This window comes from Cannabis sativa, chromosome 6, assembly GCF_029168945.1.
Source record: "Cannabis sativa cultivar Pink pepper isolate KNU-18-1 chromosome 6, ASM2916894v1, whole genome shotgun sequence".
NCBI classification, from domain to species: domain Eukaryota; kingdom Viridiplantae; phylum Streptophyta; class Magnoliopsida; order Rosales; family Cannabaceae; genus Cannabis; species Cannabis sativa.
The window spans coordinates 1947733-1970166 of NC_083606.1; the positions used below are offsets into that span (position 1 = coordinate 1947733).

Consider the following 22434-nt stretch of genomic DNA (forward strand, 5'->3'; position numbering starts at 1 on the left):
CTCCTTGTCCTAAGGGGTTTCCTCCTTTTAAGATTGTCGAAACAGTTTTCTAATCAAAGATACGGTTTAATTTATATCTTTAATTATACTAATTTTTTTTTTTAACTTTTTCTTTCAATTCATATTCTTAAAAAATATATATATTAAACAAAAAAAAAAAATTATATTTTAAATATTATGATAAAAAGATTATATGAAATTTTCTTAGAAAAAAACAAGAAAAATATATAAATGAGTTAGAAAAAATTATGAAAATAAAATTAAAATAAGTATTAAAATTAACATAAAATAATGTGAGGAAATTTTTTTAAATAAATATTAAGAGTAATTTTTAAAAATTATTTAAGTTTATATTTATTCTAATAATAAAGTTCAAATCTTTTTTTTTTTTTTGAAAAAAATAGAATTCCTCAAAATAATATTTGGCGGGTGTAACCCGGTTTCTTGGGGTTTTAAATTAATGATGTTTGCTTGATTTACACGCCATCTTTATTTTTATATTTTTAAATCTGTAAAATGATAAATTCATTTTTAGGTATAATGTGTAAATTTTCAAAAAAGAAAAAAAAAAATGTTATAATTAACTAATGTGTCAAATTTTTGTAGAATGAAAAACATCACCTATTATTTTTGTCTCGTACAAATACTTTGATTTAAAATCATTCATTTGATTTAAAATATATAATAATTATTTTTAATTAATATAAATCATTGAAGCCTAAGTCTTACGCATCCGTACTATATATATACATATATATGAACTGGGTTTATTGGTACAAAAAACAGAAAATTGGCGCCATTTTTTGGTATTGGTTTTTTTGAGTTTGAGGTAACATTTCCCTTCTCAACCTCTCTCCATTTACAATTTGATTCATTCTTTCTATTTCTATGTTTGAAATTGAAGGTTAAAAATCATATTTTGAAATTTTAAACCCAGATTTCAACGATTGAATGTTAAAAATCATAGCTTGGAAAGTTTCCTTTTTTGGGATTTTTATGTAAAAATGAATAAAATCTTCCGATTAATTTTCAATCATATATTTGAAATTCAAACCCAGATTTCAACGATTGATTGGGGTACACAATCACACAAAGATAGCTTAGAAAGTTTCCTTTTTTGGGATTTTTACAGCTCTGACAACCAATTCGTAAGGAGAATGGTAACCATGTGGGAGAAATTTTTGAAAAAAAATCATTTGGGCCTCTCCTTTCTTGAAAGACTAAAAGGTTTGGGCCGTAAGTCTCATAAAATAGTTGGGCCTGGAGGATCCTTAAAATGCCCACTTTTGGTCTTTATGGGAAGGGATAAGGGGTAAGTTGAAAAATGCCTCTTTTATTCATTAATTAATCAAATTTACATCTAATTTTATATTTATTTGAAACATACCTCTTTTCATATGTATTGTACCCAAAATACCCTTACATAAGAGAATCACATGGAGAGTATCTTGAAGTGACAGGGGCGAAATTGGTACAATGTTTAAAAAAAGAGGTAAAAATGATAGATTTTAAAAAAGAAGGTAAAAATAAAAGAGGACAATATAAAAAGGGTATAGAGTATAATTTCCTCAAGGGATAATATAAAAAAAAAAATAAATACAAAAACAATTACAAAAATAATATCGTACAGAATTTTAAATATTTTTACAATTTTTTAAATTTTATTTACATAAAATACAGTCTTTTTATATTGTATACTTTTGTTATTTTGTTGTTAATTTTTTGTTATTTATATATGTATATATATTTATATTTTTTTATTTTAATATTATTTTTTTTATTATTTTTATGTAGTTTTTTTTGGTTATTTTCTTGTATTTTTATAAAATATGATAAATATATATAAATTATATTTATTTTTACTATTATTTTCTTAATATATACCTCTATTAAATTCGGGACATATAGTCTCACGAAAAAACTAAAGACATACAGATAATCTTATAATAATAGTGATGTGGTGGCAGCTAAATCTAAGTCTTAAAATAATTTTCATTCTTGACAGTCAAATCCCATTAAATGTCATTTTTAAATTTTAAAGACTCCTAGATTGTATAAGAATCGTACTGTATTAAATAATAAATAACAATATATTTGAATAAAACAATATATCGTATTAATTATTACAACCAAAAATTTTAATGCAATTTAAGTTGTATTATATAGGATTTTTTTCATTTTTACATTTCAAAGCAGTTTTCTTTTTTTTTTTTGGTACCTTGAGTACTGTATTAAATAATAAATAACAATATATTTGAATAAAACAATATATCGTATTAATTATTACAACCAAAAATTTTAATGCAATTTAAGTTGTATTATATAGGATTTTTTTCATTTTTACATTTCAAAGCAGTTTTCATTTTTACATTTTAATGCAATTATTTTTAAATTTTATTACAATCAAGGGTTTATTGGTACAAAAAAAGAAACTTGGCGCGGTTTTTTTGAGTTTGAGGTACATTTCCCTTCTCAAACTCTTTCCATTTACAAATTTGATTCATTCTTTCTATTTCTATGTTTGAAATTGAATGTTAAAAATCATATTTTTGAAATTTTAAACCCAGATTTCAACGATTGAATGTTAAAAATCATAGCTTGGAAAGTTTCCTTTTTTGGGATTTTTATGTAAAAATGAATAAAATCTTCCGATTAATTTTCAATCATATATTTGAAATTCAAACCCAGATTTCAACGATTGATTGGGGTACACAATCACACAAAGATAGCTTAGAAAGTTTCCTTTTTTGGGATTTTTATGTAAAAATGAATAAAATCTTCCGATTAATTTTCAATCATATATTTGAAATTCAAACCCAGATTTCAACGATTGATTGGGGTACACAATCACACAAAGATAGCTTAGAAAGTTTCCTTTTTTGGGATTTTTATGTAAAAATGAATAAAATCTTCCGATTAATTTTCAATCATATATTTGAAATTCAAACCCAGATTTCAACGATTGATTGGGGTACACAATCACACAAAGATAGCTTAGAAAGTTTCCTTTTTTGGGATTTTTATGTAAAAATGAATAAAATCTTCCGATTAATTTTCAATCATATATTTGAAATTCAAACCCAGATTTCAACGATTGATTGGGGTACACAATCACACAAAGATAGCTTAGAAAGTTTCCTTTTTTGGGATTTTTATGTAAAAATGAATAAAATCTTCCGATTAATTTTCAATCATATATTTGAAATTCAAACCCAGATTTCAACGATTGATTGGGGTACACAATCACACAAAGATAGCTTAGAAAGTTTCCTTTTTTGGGATTTTTATGTAAAAATGAATAAAATCTTCCAATTAATTTTCAATCATATATTTGAAATTCAAACCCAGATACATACTCGTTTCAACGATTGGGTGGCCAGATAACACAATCACTTCACTCACAGGTACATTCCTTGTAATGATATGATTTACCTATTATCCAATTCTTTTTTTTTTCATTTTTCCTTCTCTTAAATCCAGATAGATACTCATTTGAACGATTAGGTTTGTCAAAATGTTTAGTTCTAAGATTTAGAATTTGTGTCCCAAATTGGATGAAGATTTTGTTGCTTCTTTGTGGATGAACTTGTAATAATATAAGATATACTCATGCTTGTAGTTCTCCTTTCACACAATTCTTCTATTATATTTCTGTAAAGAGAAAACTCTTCAATGTATACTCTCAACTAATACAATGTCTTGAAAAGTTAAAAACAATTTTTGAATACTTACCCTTTACAGATAAGTTTTGAACCAAAATGGACAATACTTTCAACTCATAACCTGCTTAGAGAAGTTGTGAACAATTTTTATGGCTGATTATGTGATTTTAGTATTTCTTTTCTTTTATGTTTTATAGAAGACTGACTGTTTAATTCTGATAATATGTATGTATGTATATATGTATGTATTCTCTTTCATCTTTTTTCAGGAAAGCTTGCTATTGCTGCAGCTGTTATTTTCAATAACTGATCTCTACTGTTCAATATGACTCCTATTGAATGTGACTCCTATTGAATGTGACTCCTGTTGAATCTGACTGCTGTTGAATGTGACTGCTGTTGAATGTGACTGCTGTTAAATGTGACTCCTATTGAATGTGACTGCTGTTGAATCTGACTTTGTGCACCTCAAGACCTTGCCTTGTTCATTCACTGTTTCTAATGTTTAGTGTTTTTTTTATTATTGTATTATAGTTTTCTTTTGTATTCATACAAAAAAATGTATCCTTTCTCACAAACAAAGAATATATTATTCTTTGATTTGTTTCTTTCTGCCTTCAAAAAGATGTATTCTGTCATACAAAGATAAATTGTTGTAATACTCCCTCAAATGAATGAATGGATTGTTGTTTAGACAAATGTGTACTGAGTTCTATGTATATATGTAAAAACATGTTTCTTCTCTTTATTTCGATTTGTTTTGTTATTCATCAGTATGAAGTGGATTCGTGGAAAAGTGATAGGGCAAGGAGGTTTTGCTACTGTCTATAGAGCAGTACTCAAAGATGGTGATTTGGAATTGGCTGTCAAAACCAGTGGAGCATATGGTGCTGAAGCTCTAAAAAATGAGAGCTATGTTCTGGACAAAATTGGAACTTGTCCCGAAGTAATTCGCTGTTATGGATACAGTGAAACTTTTGAGAAGGAGCAGCATGATTATAATCTGTTGTTGGAGTTTGCCACGGGAGGAAGTTTATCTGATGAGATGAAGAAACATGGAGGTCGATTACTGGAACCATACATTCGCAGACACACCAAATCCATACTCAATGGAATATACTTTGTACACTCTAAAGGTTTTATACATTGTGACATAAAGGTCGACAATGTTCTTATTTTCCAAAATGGAAATGCTAAGATATGTGACTTCGGATTAGCTATGGAAGCTTCAGAGAAAGGTAAAGTGGAATCATCAAGGGAGTTAAGAGGCACTCCAATGTATTTGGCTCCCGAGTCGGTAAATGAGAATGAGTATGATTACCCTGTGGATATCTGGGCTTTGGGTTGTGCTGTTGCTGAGATGTATACTGGAAAACCTATATGGAACGACCCTCAACAAAATCAATGGGCATTGTTACTACGAATTGGAGGAGAAGAGCTCCCCGAGATTCCACAAGAACTGTCAGAAGAAGGTAAAGATTTTCTAAGCAAGTGTCTCATTAAGGACCCTAAGAAGCGATGGACAGCTGAGATGCTTTTGGATCACCCCTTTGTTACTGGTATTGAGGTTGGTGAATGTGATAATGAGTCTGATAACAACAAGACTAGTTCAACATCATCTCCGAGGTGTCTACTTGATTTTCCTAACTGGATTTCCCAAGAAATCATTGGAGAAGGCGTTAGTGATGATAACACTCTTCTTCTACCGGAAGATGCTGAAGTAGTAGAAGAGGAAGAGGAAGAGGAAGAAACAACTACTTTACCATTTTCACCTAAATGCCCCTTTGACTTTCCTCTTTGGATCTCCCAAATAAGCAATGTAGAACAAAAGCAACATGGATCAGGTAAGTATTTTCCATGTTTTGAAAGCTTTTTCTTTTTGTTTTGTGGTTAATAGATATTGTGACTGTTTTTCTTAAATATGCAGGTATGAGCAGCATGGTACCCACAGATGAAGAAAGTGAAAAAGAAACTCCTCCAAATGCTCTTGAAGAGGTTCATTTGCTATTCTTTAATGATTGGATTTTTGTTTTGTTTTTATGCTGAAAAGTTGTGTTTGTTTTTGAAGAGTGGGGAGGAAGACGAAAAGAAAATCTGATCAATTAGCTTAGAGCAAAAGGTAAATAAAAATCTGGTAACACAATTAGATTTTTTCATCAAAACTTTATGGAAAAATTCTGCTTCTGAAAGTCTAAATTGGATTTTCAGACTTAGGTACATAAGATAAGGAATACGAATAGAATGATTTTATGCTGCTTTTCTTTTGATTGTGTTTTAGTTTTTGTTTTGTCATATGTTGGAGAATTTACTAGGATTGTGTAATAACTCTTATGTTAATTATCTCACTTGTATTTATTTCATTTATAGGTATAGAGCAAACATGTAAGTTAGAGAAGCTATATACCTTTATGCTCAACTGGAGAAGGTTAGCATTTTAATTTTAATTTTGATTATTATTTGGTTTTTGTGTTATTTAACTCATACTTACTAAATTCTAAATGATCGAATCGTACTGCAGCAGACATCGTGTTGGAAGTCAAAGAGAAACACTGCATTGGCTACTGAGACGGTTGTTTGCTAGTCATTATAACTAACACACCATTCTGAAGCACAAACAGGTTTTATTTAATCAAAACTTTGAATTCACTTGGTTTTGTGCAAAGAAAAAGTCGTTAGTATCTGCATAATTTTAGCTCAGTGTTATGGTTAGTATCACTTATCATATTTATGAATCTTATGATCGGTTTATGTTATTTCTATTTAAGACACCTAGCTGATTATTATTCACTGCTGAAACTGTGGTTCCATTTTCTATAGAAAGACCTGATTACTAGTTATTTGGATGATTTACTGAGAGTATTTCTTTCTCTATTTTCTAAGTAATTATCATTTGCATAGCGACGCCTATGTTAAGGACGGTTGCAAAGGTGAGTTGGGCACCGCAGTTAGAGTGAAAGCTGTGATGGGGAGGATTTGAGAGAAAAAAAATATTGAGAGAGGGGGCCAATGTTGCTCCCATGAGGCACAATCACACAATGCACCAACTTGTTAAGATGGCTACTGTGCATCGATGAGTGAAAGCTTTCCCGTACAAAATGAAATATTAAAAAGTTTAAAGGGAAAAGCTAACCTTTCTACTACCCCTACAACATCAAAAATCATAAGAACAAAGGGTGAAGGGTTCCTCAGTGCATGGTGAAATAATAAATGAGTTGAGAGTGGAAAAAAAAATTGGAGGGAGGGGGCCGTTGCGGCTCCCATGAGGCACAATCGCACACACCACTCTTTCCCGTTAAGAAGGCTACCTAATTTGTGGTTGAATTGCTCCTTAAGCGACTAGCTTTGGTATAGTGGTTTGGTTTCTATGATTAGGATATATTACAAGGGGAATAGGTTGGGAAATTCGATCGGTTTATGTGTCTAATAGCTTGTGGTCAGGTTTCTTCTTATCACATATGTTTCACTTTTTTGGTCATTTTTTCTGTCAGCTTTGTGTTTTGTTTAGTCATGACATTGCTTATCATTTGCTTCATACATCTTATTTTGTGATCTTTCCATGACTAACTTTATTCTTCAATGCATGTGCTCTTTGATTATTTTGATGCACTCTTCCCTTGTGAGTTTGAAGTTTCATCTTTTTGGCCTTGTTTGTTAACCTATATTGTGTGTAATCCTCATAGCAACACTGTCAAGTGGTTTCAATGGATTTGTATAAGTTGGAAAAGGACTTCACACATTAAGTCGTCTCCAAAGCTTTACTAGTGCCTCGGGAAACAATTATGAATACCGATGAAGTTCACTACTTAGGTTATAATCTTGGACAGAAATTAGAGTGCAAGCTATGTATCTGAGGTTTGGAGAGTAAGAGTACTTATTACAAATTTGAGGTTCAGAAAGTAAGAATAGTTGGTACAAATTTGAGGTTCAAAAATTAAAATTACTTGGTGAAGATTCGAGTTTAGAAAGTAAGATTACTTTGGTACTGATTCGAGATTAGAAAGTAAGAACACTTTGGTACAGATTTGATTTAGAAAGTAAGAATATTTAGTATAGATTTAAGATTTAGAAAGTAAGAGTACTTAGTACCGATTTGAGGTTTAGAGAGTAAGATTGCTTAGTATAGATTTATTTGAGGTTTAAAAGTATATTGTAACAGATTTGAGGTTTAAAATGTAAAGTATATTGTAACATATTTGAGGTTTAGAGAATTAGAGTACTCAGAGAATAAACTCATAGGTCTAGCAACAACAAGCACGCTAGCACTCGATCATTCAAGGTGGGAGACTAGGTATTTTGAAGAGTCTTCCAACCTAATCACTTAGGTAGTTGGTAATGGAGCATACAAACTCCAAACGCAACATCAAAAATAGCTGGAACGTTATTCATCTTAAGCAGTATCACACTTAAAACTCCAAACTACTGTTCTATTCTCTTTACATTTATTTTGTTTACTCTTCTCCACACACTACTTCTAACAAATACTCATGCAGGAAGACAGAACTACATTTGGGCTTGATCCCTGAAAAGGGTATGTAGGCAGCTCTACCGAGTGCAGCCCCCCCCTTCTAACCATTTTTTCCCTCTTTCTAAACACAAGCTTTCAATCAGAAAGTACGTGAGGTGAGGAGGTTGTATAGAATTTTATAAAGAAGTGGTTTCTATTTGATAAATACTGTGATGAGGCTCATTACTTGGATTGTAATTGTTAAATAGAAATGAAAAGAGTAATAATGGTTCTGACACAGTGGAAAAGCTTGGAATTGGATACAGGTCATGCTCTAAATTTTGAAGGGTATTGGCCAAACCAAACCACTGTATAGTATAATTCTCTGATGTTCTCTGCTTCTTTTACATTTCTTTTGCTTACTTAATATTTCTGAAAATGATCACATTGCACTTCTTTTCACCATTTTAACAGTATAAAGCACTATGCAAGTATGCAATATCATTTCAGCAGTAGAAAACATGTCTGTTCAGGAATATTGAGAAATCAGTATAAAGAGGAGAGCCACTGAGAAAGTTCCTGTTTGGAGCTTCCATGAGGTACTTTTTCTGATGTGACTATTTCAGCTCTTCAATTCATTATTATTGTATTATAGCATGATCAGTAGAAACAAACTCTTTACTTACATTAATTGCTCCTTTCTCTACTGATGAGGTCAGTTGGACCTGTAAAATTGAAGTTGCTCAGCTCAACCTTCATCTGCCTTGGAAGCTGAATCTCTTGCTTTACAATGTTTTCGGATTTTCAAGAGCAGAACAAAGCCGAGATATGCATGGGATTTGATATACAGATCTTTTCTGGTATGTAATATTTAGTTTCTTTGGTTTAATCTTCATAGTGCTGTGGTAGTTGATTTCATTGGCCACCTAATAATATTCATTATTTAGAATAATATGTCACAGTACTGAGATGAGGCATTTGAGCAAGTTTTACAATGCTCAATATCTGTCTCAATTCTTAGTTATAATTTTTAGATTCTTGTAAAGTTTAGTACCAAATTTAGTGACAAATCTCTAAATTATTGTACAAAACTCATTTGTCTGACATTTGTTATCTAAGATTAAGGAGTAAAGAGTGGAAATTTGACATTATGATTGGGTGTTTAATCTTTTTGGTGCATAATGTCAATGACAGTATAATTCTCTGATGTTCTCTGTTTCTGAAAATGACCATATTGCACTTCTTTTCACCATTTTAATAAATCAATAAATGGGCACTCTTTAGTATCATTTAAGCAGTAGAAAACATTTTCTGATCAGGAAAATCAGCATCATAATTAACATCTAAGAAACCCATTCAAGCAATAATCATAACATAACAAATATAAAAGGATTTATTAGTGTTCATGGGATTCTCATTGAAGCAAAATCTCTAAATTTATTCTACAGTTCACAGTTATAATTTTTAGTGTCAAATTTAGTGACAAGTCTATAAATTATTCCTTCATTTCTTTCAAACACCCACTTGAAGCCAATAATTCTTTTTTATTTCTTAGTTTATATATCAACTAAACAAAACCCAAGTCTCATTCATTCATGGCTAATTAAAGATTGTTGTTCTTTGCTTACATATTATATTATAGCTGTTAGGCTCTTGAGCTCTGGTTTGAGTTTGTTACACATAAGAATGATACACATTTTATGATTTGATCCAAATTCAGAATCCAATCTGGTACAAACCTTGCCCAATCAATGCAGAAAGTTGATCCCAATTCCAAAAAAGCTTAAACTCAAATAAAAAATGGAGTCCTTGGTTGGTCAATGTACTTGCGAATTTCATACATTATGGAAGATATGAATCCTTGTTGAGTCAATGCAGCCCTCAATATTTCCATACCACACAAGAAGTTGCACTAGAACAAAAATTAAAATATCAATGTAACAATAATATCAATAAACAATCATTAATATTATATCATAATACAATTATTTTAGAGTAAATATAATGTTTATACATGCATTATAATTTAGAATAAAATTATTAATTTTACGTAAATAAATTTACAAAATATATGTATATTTTTTATTAAGATGTAATTATTCTTACATAGAGGAATACTTTGTTAGTATGAGACTTAGAAAATGTATAACTAATTACAATTTAGAGATCATTTTTATTTATAATTGGCACAAATTGAGACTTGATTTTTTTTTTTATAATAAATTAGACTTTATTCTTAAATAGAGGTTCTACCATATTATTAATAAGGGGTGTTATAGTTCAATATTCTGACATAATAATGATTAATCACTAGATATTTGTGTAATGTAATAATATAGTTTGGAACGTGTGAATTGAGACAAATTTTCTGGTGATCAGAAGATCTACACCAGTTTAGGCACACTACAAGATGACTTACTTAATAGATGATATCATGACTTTGATTAACTTATGAAATGGTGCAATATTCAAGACTACTATATTTATGGTTTGGAACGTATGATATGGGGGAATGTTAAACACTGTTTGTTGTATGTATGTTTTTAAGACTTAATTTCTTTTTTTTTTTGAATAGAGTAAAGACTTAAATTGAATATACATATATATATATATAAATCTAAATGATTTTATATGATATCATATGTAATTAAAATTGACTCGTTGAAATAGAGTGTAATCACTACATAATTAGATATAAAAATTATGATAATAATTTTACAGTTTAGAGTTATAATTTTTTTATTCTTGTAACTTTAGTACCGAATTTAGTGATATCTTTAAATTGTTGTAGAAAACTCATTTGTCATGTAAGATTTAGGACTAAAGAGTAGAAATTTGGCATTATGAATAAAAAATCAATTTTCAAGAGAACCGTTCATTATCCCCTTTAATTAAATAAATTTTGATAAAAACAATGAAAATAGAAATGACAAAAACACTAATAAAGCTTAATTATTATGTGCAACTTTTCTTGGCAATTTTCTAAGACATGTATCACAAAATAGTTGGTAGTATTAGTTAATTCAGTTGGAAAAATTATGAGTCATAAGTAGTCAATGGAGAAAAGTCAGTTGTTAAGATTTAATATTGGAAGGAGTTGATTGAGTGATAATATAAATTTCTAATTTAAGTTTGAAACGTATGAAATAAGGAATATAAATTCAAGACTGTATTATATAATAATTCTAAACTTGTAAGTAGTCAATTAGTCATATATAAATAAATTCAAATTTGCAACTTCAAACCCAAATTAATCTAATGAAGAATCATTTTCCCTTCCTCACTCTTATGTTTAGCTTCATCATGATAATGATCATGTGTTGTTGCTATGTTACTCCACAACAACATACTCTTAACAACTCTTTCATTAGTTCCCCTCCACTGAGATGCCTCCCTCACATAAGCTCTGCTTTGTTGCAACTAAAGCAAGAGTTTGTCTTTGATGATCCAACTTCTTACTCGAAGATGAAGTTTTGGAAGGAAGGTAAGGATTTCTGTGAGTGGGATGGTGTCACCTGCAGCACCAAAACAGGACAGCTTATAGGCCTTGATCTCAGTGAAAGTTTGCTTATAGGGCCTTTGCGTTCCAATAGCAGCCTCTTCACCTTAAGTCAACTTGAGCGACTCAACCTTGCCTACAACTACTTTAGCAATTCTAAGATTCCATCAAGCTTTGGTCTGCTTTCGAGGTTAACCTTTCTCAACCTCTCTAACTCCTTTTCTTCTGGTCAGGTCCCATATGAAATTGCTTTGTTGTCGAATATGATTTCTCTTGATCTCTCTGGTTTATATGATGTTAGTCTTTCATATAGAACGACAATAAAACTTGCCCAAAACATGACCAAGCTAGAAGAACTTCACTTGGATGGTGTGGATCTTTCTTCACCCCTACCTAAATCCATTGCAAATCTATCCTCCTTGATATCTCTATCTCTTAAACATTGCAATCTATATGGTGAATTTCCAAAAAATATTTTTCATCTACCAAATATTCAAGTTATTGATGTTTCATTCAATCATTACATTAGTGGTTTTCTTCCCATTAATTTTAGTTCTTGTAGTAAATTAAAGTCATTGAATCTTTATTCCAGTAGTTTCTTTGGAATACTACCATATTCCATTGGCAATCTCAAGCTCTTAAGTAAATTAGATCTCTCTAGCTGTGCTTTTTCAGGGACCATTCCATCAACTTTATTCACAATGCCTAGTTTAAAATATCTAAATCTTGGAGAGAATCAATTTACAGGCCCACTAACCATTCCATCTTCAGTTAAGAATTTGTCATGTCTCTCATCTCTTCACCTGGAGTACAACAACTTTAATGGTAAAATTCCATCAACTTTGTTTGAAATCCCTAGTTTAGAATATCTAGGTCTTACAGAGAATCAATTTACAGGCCCACTAATTATTTCATCTTCAGTTAAGAATTTTTCATGTCTCTCATCTCTTGATCTGATTGCCAACAACATTAATGGTCAAATTCCATCAATTTTGTTCGAAATCCCTAGTTTAGAATATCTATCTCTTGAACATAATCAGTTTGTGGGTCCTTTGACCATCCCAAATATCTCATTGTCATCCCAATTGACAAGTCTTTTGTTGGCTGGGAACAAGCTAATAGAACAAATTCCAAGCTCAATTTTTGAAATGAAAAAACTGGAAGAGCTCTTCCTCAATGAAAATTACTTTAGTGGTACAATAGAGATGCACATGTTCTCAAAGTTGAGCCGTCTTCGAGCTCTTGATCTTTCACATAACAATCTATCTGTAGAGACAAACACAAAAACCAATTCCACTCTAATCTTCAAACTTAACTATTTGCATTTGGCTTCATGCAACATTACAGAATTTCCAAAGTTTCTAAAAACCCAAAATGAGCTTTCTTATTTAGATCTTTCCTGCAACAAAATTAAAGGAAAGGTCCCCAAATGGTTCTTCACCATAGGAGCAGAGACCTTGGGTTCATTGAATATGTCTACAAATTTCATCATCGGTTGGGAAAAAGTACCGAAAGTGCTTCCGTGGAAAGTGTTGTGGACTCTCGATTTAAGCCACAACAACTTAAGTGGGGAGATTCCTCCATGTTTGGGTTCCATTAGGTTCCTTCAACACTTGGAATTGTCTAACAACAAATTTGAGGGCTCTATTCCATCATCTCTTGGGAATTTGACTCAGCTTTATTATTTGGATCTCTCTAAAAATAGGCTTTCTGGTAGAATCCTTCAGCTGGGAAATAACTCAATGTTCTGCACTTTAAGCAATCTTGAAGTTCTTGATGTCTCAAATAATCAGCTAACTGGCTCTATTCCACAATGCTTGGGTAGCTTCAGCAAAGATCTTCAAGTGTTGAACATGAAAGAGAACAATTTTAGTGGAGAGATGCCTCAGATATTTGTGGATGAAAACGGACTAATGACACTAGACCTCAGTCATAATCAACTAGAAGGAATGGTTCCACAATCTTTAGCCAAATGTAATGAATTACAAATTCTTAATCTCGGACACAATCGACTGATTGACACATTCCCTTTTTGGTTACAAAATTTGACAAATTTGCAAGTTCTTGTACTGCGTTCCAACAAATTTCATGGTCCAATATGGGATCCAAACAAGTATATGGGCTTTAAGAAACTGCAGATTGTTGATCTCTCTTTCAATCATTTCAGTGGAACATTGTCATCACATTATTTTACCAATTGGAGTGCCATTAATACAGTCAATACTAGTGCAAATAAGTCAAGGTTGTTGTACATTGGTGATGATGATGATGGGTACTACCAAGAGTCGATAACCGTGACGAATAAGGGATTCGAAATGGAATTTGTGAGGATCTTAACCATCTTCTCCTGTATCGATCTCTCAAACAATAATTTTCATGGAGAAATTCCAAAATCTGTTGGGGATCTTCGATCATTGATTGTGTTGAATCTATCAAGTAACAACTTTGAAGGTCACATTCCACTATCTTTTGGAGATCTTAAGCAACTTGAATCATTGGATCTTTCTAACAACAGGCTCTCTGGAAGAATCCCTCAAGAATTGGCAACACTCACATTTCTTGCTTATCTCAACCTTAGCACGAACCAACTTATGGGGCCGATTCCACAAGGTGGACAATTCAACACATTTGAGAATTCTTCATTTTATGGAAACGAAGACTTATGTGGCTTTCCATTATCAAAGGAATGTGAAGACAGTAATGATGAGACACCAAATACGACTCTTGATGATCATGAATCTGAGTTTTGGAGTGGTTTTGGTTGGAAAGCTGTGGCTATAGGATATGCATGTGGCTTTCTTGTTGGAGTGTTGGGTGGATATCTCTTCATTTCCAAAAAATAAATCACAGGTATCATATAGATAAAAAAAAATTATATTCTGTTTTGTTTAGTTTTTATTATATAAAAAAATTATATGTATTAAGAGTGAGATCAATATCAGAATTAATATTAATTTCTTATCCATTATATGTGTAGGAGTGAGTTAATGAAGAAGGGAGCTTCACATATGAATGATTTAATGATATTATTATATGAAGGCAGTTCTATTCTATTTGCTCCATTTTCTGTCTCTTTTGTTATAAATATGCTTAATTAATTAATTAATGAGAATTAGTGTCAGTGTTTGAATTAATATTTATCTCTCCTTTATTAATCTTTATTTGAACTCAACATTGTTATCCAAGACTGTTCAATGGGTGTCTACACATCAAAATTAAACACAATGTTTGCTGGTTTAAAATTTATAGATTTGAGGTTTATGAAGTAAGAATACTGTGTACAGATTTAAGATTTAGAGAGTCAGAGTACTCATAAAATAAGCTCATTACTGAGGTCTAGCAACAACAAGCACGCTCACACTCGATCATTCAAGGTGGGAGACTATGTTTTTTTGAAGAGTCTTCCAACCTGATCACTAAGGTAGTTGGTAATGGAGCATACAAACTCCAAACGAATAAAGGACAACACATCAACAACAGCTGGAACGCTCTTCATCTTACACAGTATCACACTTAAAACTCCAAACTACTGTTCTATTCTCTTTACATTTATTTTGTTTAACGGTCTTACGAGACTCACGCTTCTCTACATTCATACTTCTAACAAATACTCACTGATGCAGGGAGACAGAACTACATTTGGGCTTGATCCCTAAAAAAGGTATGTAGGCAGCTCTACCGAGTGCAGCCCCTTATCATAACAATATTTTTTTTTCTTTTTAAAGACATGCATTCGGTCAGAAAGTCTCCAAACACTCTTCAAGAAGCACTATAAACAGTCCTCGAAGCTTTATTATTACCAACTCGAGCGACAATAACAACAGCGATAAATACTGTGATGAGGCTCAATCTTCATCTGCACTGGAAGAGTTGTTGTGCTGCTGTTTTTGGATTGTCAAGAGCAGAGCTGTGGATGGTCTTAGTTCTCTTGTATTTGAGTTCATCATTGTTGACCAACAATAATAATTATTTAGAATAATACAGAGTTGGTTGACTCGGCTTTTAGAAGTTGCTTTGGGCTTTTGGAGCACCAAAAACACTTTAACAACTTAGCACAATCTCAGATTTAGAACTAAAGAGTAGAAATTTGGCATTATGAATAAAAAATCAATTTTCAAGAGAACCGTTCATTATCCCCTTTAATTAAATAAATTTTGATAAAAACAATGAAAATAGAAATGACAAAAACACTAATAAAGCTTAATTATTATGTGCAACTTTTCTTGGCAATTTTCTAAGACATGTATTACAAAATAGTTGGTAGTATTAGTTAATTCAGTTGGAAAAATTATGAGTCATAAGTAGTCAATGGAGAAAAGTCAGTTGTTAAGATTTACTATTAGAAGGAGTTGATTTATAAATTTCTAATTTAAGTTTGAAACGTATGGAATAAGGAATATAAATTCAAGACTGTATTATATAATAATTCTAAACTTGTAAGTAGTCAATTAGTCATATATATAAATAAATTCAAATCTGCAACTTCAAACCCAAATTAATCTACTCTCCAAAAATGAAGAATCATTTGCCCTTCCTCAATCTTATGTTTAGCTTCATCATGATCATGATCATGATCATGTGTTGTTGCTATGTTACTCCACAACAACATACTCTTAACAACTCTTTCATTAGTTCCCCTCCACTGAGATGCCTCCCTCACATAAGCTCTGCTTTGTTGCAACTAAAGCAAGAGTTTGTCTTTGATGATCCAACTTCTTACTCGAAGATGAAGTTTTGGAAGGAAGGTAAGGATTTCTGTGAGTGGGATGGTGTCACCTGCAGCACCAAAACAGGACAGCTTATAGGCCTTGATCTCAGTGAAAGTTTGCTTATAGGGCCTTTGCGTTCCAATAGCAGCCTCTTCACCTTAAGTCAACTTGAGCGACTCAACCTTGCCTACAACTACTTTAGCAATTCTAAGATTCCATCAAGCTTTGGTCTGCTTTCGAGGTTAACCTTTCTCAACCTCTCTAACTCCTTTTCTTCTGGTCAGGTCCCATATGAAATTGCTTTGTTGTCGAATATGATTTCTCTTGATCTCTCTGGTTTATATGATGTTAGTCTTTCATATAGAACGACAATAAAACTTGCCCAAAACATGACCAAGCTAGAAGAACTTCACTTGGATGGTGTGGATCTTTCTTCACCCCTACCTAAATCCATTGCAAATCTATCCTCCTTGATATCTCTATCTCTTAAACATTGCAATCTATATGGTGAATTTCCAAAAAATATTTTTCATCTACCAAATATTCAAGTTATTGATGTTTCATTCAATCATTACATTAGTGGTTTTCTTCCCATTAATTTTAGTTCTTGTAGTAAATTAAAGTCATTGAATCTTTATTCCAGTAGTTTCTTTGGAATACTACCATATTCCATTGGCAATCTCAAGCTCTTAAGTAAATTAGATCTCTCTAGCTGTGCTTTTTCAGGGACCATTCCATCAACTTTATTCACAATGCCTAGTTTAAAATATCTAAATCTTGGAGAGAATCAATTTACAGGCCCACTAACCATTCCATCTTCAGTTAAGAATTTGTCATGTCTCTCATCTCTTCACCTGGAGTACAACAACTTTAATGGTAAAATTCCATCAACTTTGTTTGAAATCCCTAGTTTAGAATATCTAGGTCTTACAGAGAATCAATTTACAGGCCCACTAATTATTTCATCTTCAGTTAAGAATTTTTCATGTCTCTCATCTCTTGATCTGATTGCCAACAACATTAATGGTCAAATTCCATCAATTTTGTTCGAAATCCCTAGTTTAGAATATCTATCTCTTGAACATAATCAGTTTGTGGGTCCTTTGACCATCCCAAATATCTCATTGTCATCCCAATTGACAAGTCTTTTGTTGGCTGGGAACAAGCTAATAGAACAAATTCCAAGCTCAATTTTTGAAATGAAAAAACTGGAAGAGCTCTTCCTCAATGAAAATTACTTTAGTGGTACAATAGAGATGCACATGTTCTCAAAGTTGAGCCGTCTTCGAGCTCTTGATCTTTCACATAACAATCTATCTGTAGAGACAAACACAAAAACCAATTCCACTCTAATCTTCAAACTTAACTATTTGCATTTGGCTTCATGCAACATTACAGAATTTCCAAAGTTTCTAAAAACCCAAAATGAGCTTTCTTATTTAGATCTTTCCTGCAACAAAATTAAAGGAAAGGTCCCCAAATGGTTCTTCACCATAGGAGCAGAGACCTTGGGTTCATTGAATATGTCTACAAATTTCATCATCGGTTGGGAAAAAGTACCGAAAGTGCTTCCGTGGAAAGTGTTGTGGACTCTCGATTTAAGCCACAACAACTTAAGTGGGGAGATTCCTCCATGTTTGGGTTCCATTAGGTTCCTTCAACACTTGGAATTGTCTAACAACAAATTTGAGGGCTCTATTCCATCATCTCTTGGGAATTTGACTCAGCTTTATTATTTGGATCTCTCTAAAAATAGGCTTTCTGGTAGAATCCTTCAGCTGGGAAATAACTCAATGTTCTGCACTTTAAGCAATCTTGAAGTTCTTGATGTCTCAAATAATCAGCTAACTGGCTCTATTCCACAATGCTTGGGTAGCTTCAGCAAAGATCTTCAAGTGTTGAACATGAAAGAGAACAATTTTAGTGGAGAGATGCCTCAGATATTTGTGGATGAAAACGGACTAATGACACTAGACCTCAGTCATAATCAACTAGAAGGAATGGTTCCACAATCTTTAGCCAAATGTAATGAATTACAAATTCTTAATCTCGGACACAATCGACTGATTGACACATTCCCTTTTTGGTTACAAAATTTGACAAATTTGCAAGTTCTTGTACTGCGTTCCAACAAATTTCATGGTCCAATATGGGATCCAAACAAGTATATGGGCTTTAAGAAACTGCAGATTGTTGATCTCTCTTTCAATCATTTCAATGGAACATTGTCATCACATTATTTTACCAATTGGAGTGCCATTAAAACAGTCAATACTAGTGTAGATAAGTCAATGTTGCGGTACATCACGGGTGGGAATGGGTACTACCAAGAGTCACTAACTGTGACAAATAAAGGCTTCGAAAGGGAAATGGTCAGGATCTTAACTATCTTCTCCTGCATTGATCTTTCAAACAATAATTTTCATGGAGAAATTTCAAAATCTGTTGGGGATCTTCGATCATTGATTGTGTTGAATCTATCAAGTAACAACTTTGAAGGTCACATTCCACTATCTTTTGGAGATCTTAAGCAACTTGAATCATTGGATCTTTCTAACAACACACTCTCTGGAAGAATCCCTCAAGAATTGGCAACACTCACATTTCTTGCTTATCTCAACCTTAGCACGAACCAACTTATGGGGCCGATTCCACAAGGTGGACAATTCAACACATTTGAGAATTCTTCATTTTATGGAAACGAAGACTTATGTGGCCCTCCTTTATCAAAGGAATGTGAAAATAATGATGAGAGGCCAAGTACGAGACTTGATGATCATGAATCTGAGTTTTGGAGTGGTTTTGGTTGGAAAGCAGTGGCTATAGGATATGCATGTGGCTTTCTTGTTGGAGTTTTGGGTGGATATCTCTTCATCTCCAAAAAATAAAGCACAGGTATCATAAAAATATTATTGCATGTTATTTGGTTACTTGGTGGGTGTTGTTGTTGGTTTTATTATCTCTCTAAATATTTATATATGTATATATGTGCCACTAGAATTATACCTTTTCTTACTTATTTTCATTTTAGTATTTGTTGAAGCATAGTACTGAGATCAATATCAATATGCATTATATGTGCAGGAGGAGGAGTGAGTTAATGAAGAAGAGATCTTCACATAGGAATGATTTGGTGATATTATTATATGAAGGAAGTTCTATTCTATTTGGTCCATTTTCTGTTTCTTTTGTTATAAATATGCTTAATTAATTAATTAATGAGAATTAGTGTCAATGTTTGAATAAATATTTATCTCTCCTTTGTTAATCTTTATTTGAACTCAACATTGTTAATTCAAGATCAAGACTGTTCAATGAGTGTTTAACCCTATAAGATATTTTGTGAGTCAGTTATAGTCCTCTGTTCTCTTTTCTGGTTTAAAATATATATATATACCATGATGATGAATCCCATTGAAAACTGGCCAAAACTGATATCAATGTCTGTCCATACTTGTCATTGATTGATTGTGTCTGTCTATTCCCTTTGTCATTTGAGGTTTAAAAGAATAAGAGTACTTAGTACTAATTGAGATTTAGAAAGTAACAATACTTATTACAGATTTGAGGTTTAGAGATACTTGGTACAGATACGAGGTTTAAAATGTAATAATATATGGTACATATTTGAGGTTTAAAATGTAAGAATTCTTCCTATAAGTTGTGTTATTGTTTGAGAAAGTTGTACATGTACAGAGTTGTAATCATGATTCAATCAAGGCATTGAAGCTGAATCTCTTGCTTTGCAATTGAAGACAGAGGTGTTCTGCTGCTGTTTTGTATACATCTAACCTCGTTTGTAATATTCCTATTCATTTTCTCAATAAGACCCTATATACTAGCTAGATAGAGTTATTCTTAGTTTAATTTGCTTAAAATTAAGGCAATGTTATTATGTTCATGTTTTATTAGTTTGTAGAGTGTTTAGTTGTATTGAGATAAATTTGGAAAAGGGATTAATTTCATGAGATGACAAGTCACAACTGCTCTCTGTTTGGAGATCTCTCTGTCTTTATTTTATAATGTTTGTTTTAATTGAACCTAAAATTTGGGAGCAGAAGGAGATTTATACGTATAAGAATTAAAGTTTCATTAATAATAATCTACCAACTCATATTTTATAGTAGAAGACCCAAAATTTGAGTAAATCATTCCCTTAATGAAATCAAATTTGATACAAAATAATCCATAGAAATGGCTAACCACACTACTAACTAATAATAAAGTCTAATTATATATTCCACTAGAAGTGAAAAATTAATGTGGGACTAGTGGAAGATTTAAAGGAATTGATTGAGTGTGATAGATAATGTGATTTTTTTTTTATTTATGTTTGTAACATTCAAGACTAACAAAATATTCAAACTAAAGGAGTTGACGTGCATGTCTATACTGTATATGGACAAATATTCAATCATCAAAACTTTTCTTAGTTAAAAACAAAACAAAGATCAATGAAAGAATTGAGTGGTTCTAATATTGCAGTAAAATATTAAAAACAAGTTTTCAAGAACATGTTTGACATTGATGATGTAATTATATATATATAAATATATGAACCTATCAATAGGATAGACAAACTTATTGTTAGAGGTTATAATAAGTTTGTTTTCAGTTTTCTATGAGTGTTCCTAATCAGTGCTATTCATGGATTAATTGTGCATGTTATTAAGGTGGATAGACAACTTGTTTAGTTAAAAGAAATTCTGATTTTTTCCGAAAAATTTTGTATGACATTGTGATTATTTTCAATAAATTTGATTGTCATTGCTTTCAACAAACATGTTAGTGGGACTTATCTGTTTATGTTTTCTTAGTTCACTCTTTTTACTTTCTCATTGGTTTTGGTTTTTCGCGTTTTTATAAAGCATAGTACTGATCAATATCAGAATTATTGATTTCTTATGCAGGAGTAAGTTAATAATGGGAGCTTCACATAGAAATGATTTGATAATTTTATATGAAGAGAGTTTAATTTCGAGTACTTAATTAGTAAGAATTAATGCCAGTGTTGCAATTAATATGGTGTCTTGGATTGGAAGCTTCTTGTACTTGCATCCATTATTTTAATTAATAAGAGATTTGGTGAGTCATTTATGTGAGAAATTCCTTTGTTCTCATCTCTGGTTCAAAATTTATATACAAGATGATAACATGCTGATGAATCCCATTGAAGACTTGGCAAAAATTGGTATCAATGATGATGATGAATAATGGTTCTAATTGAAACTATGTTGGGGTTATTACATATACCTTTAATGCATGACCACATAAGCAAATTGCTTTAAAAAATATAAGCTAAATGTAACTAAAGTGGGATATTTGCAACAATTGAATAGTGTTTCTCTTTGTAATTTTTCTTTTTTCCTTTTATCATTTTAAGAGTGAGCAACTAAATTCTTTGAACCATTTCTTCTGTATATGTTGAAATATTGTTAACTAATCGCAAAATGTCATCTCTAAATAGTGATAAGTATCAATGGTGTTTTATAGCCATACTCATATTTAAATGGAAAAATAATTAGGGGAATTTTTTATATTATATATATATATATTTTATTTGCAATTTTAATCAAATAGATGAAAAGTCATGATATCATATCTATTAAGTAAGTCATCTTGTAGTGTGTCTACATTAGTGTAGATCTTTTGTTGTTAAGTTTGTAACTTATGAAATGGTGCAATATTCAAGACAATACTATATTTATGGTTTGCAACGTATGATATGAGGCAATGTTAAACACGGCTTGTTGTATGTATGTTTTTAAGCACTATCAAAGTAAAGACTTGATGTAAATAGAAATGACAAAAATACTAATAAAGCTTAATTATATATGTGCAACTTTTCTTGGCAATTTCCTAAGACATGTATCACAAAATAGTTGGTAGTATTAATTAATTGAGAAGGAGAAATTATGAGTCATAAGTAGTCAATGGAGAAAGGTCACTTGTTAAGATTTAATATTAGAAGAAGTTGATTGAGTGACAATATAGATTTCTAATTTAAATTTGGAACGTATAAAATAAGGAATATAAATTCAAGACTGTATTATATAATAACTCTAAACTTGTAAGTACTGTCAAGGGTTGTCTTTAGTTTTTATGGAGTATTGGGTAAAA

The 22434-nt window shown here is 31.5% G+C and overlaps 3 protein-coding genes across 6 annotated transcripts; all 3 read left to right on the top strand.

Annotated features, from left to right (window-relative positions):
- The first annotated feature begins 2379 nt into the window (after window positions 1-2379).
- LOC115725199 (mitogen-activated protein kinase kinase kinase 20-like) lies at window positions 2380-9238 on the top strand. 4 transcript variants are annotated; one of them, XR_009688177.1, is made up of 6 exons: window positions 2478-3404; window positions 3932-5506; window positions 5590-5657; window positions 5731-5781; window positions 6030-6087; window positions 6181-9238. XR_009688177.1 is itself a non-coding variant. In XM_061116825.1 (5 exons), exons 2-4 carry the CDS (start codon window positions 4438-4440, stop codon window positions 5758-5760), a joined length of 1167 nt encoding a protein of 388 aa, XP_060972808.1. In that variant the 5' UTR covers window positions 2478-3404; window positions 3932-4437; the 3' UTR covers window positions 5761-5781; window positions 6030-9238. The 4 variants fall into 4 exon arrangements, 3 of the variants coding, with proteins under 3 accessions (XP_060972807.1, XP_060972808.1, XP_060972806.1); XM_061116825.1 differs by having other exon boundaries at window positions 6030-9238; XM_061116824.1 differs by lacking the exons at window positions 6030-6087; window positions 6181-9238 and adding an exon at window positions 2380-2458 and having other exon boundaries at window positions 3349-3404; window positions 5590-5868.
- Window positions 9239-11249: 2011 nt separating this feature from the next.
- LOC133038685 (receptor-like protein 6) lies at window positions 11250-14450 on the top strand. The gene has a single exon (XM_061116826.1). The coding sequence runs from the start codon at window positions 11365-11367 to the stop codon at window positions 14446-14448; it is 3084 nt and encodes a 1027-aa protein (XP_060972809.1). The 5' UTR covers window positions 11250-11364; the 3' UTR covers window positions 14449-14450.
- A 1671-nt stretch (window positions 14451-16121) lies between these two features.
- LOC115725246 (receptor-like protein 6) lies at window positions 16122-19633 on the top strand. Its single transcript, XM_030654695.2, has 2 exons — window positions 16122-19209; window positions 19399-19633. Exon 1 carries the CDS (start codon window positions 16149-16151, stop codon window positions 19200-19202), a length of 3054 nt encoding a protein of 1017 aa, XP_030510555.2. The 5' UTR covers window positions 16122-16148; the 3' UTR covers window positions 19203-19209; window positions 19399-19633.
- Window positions 19634-22434: the final 2801 nt, after the last annotated feature.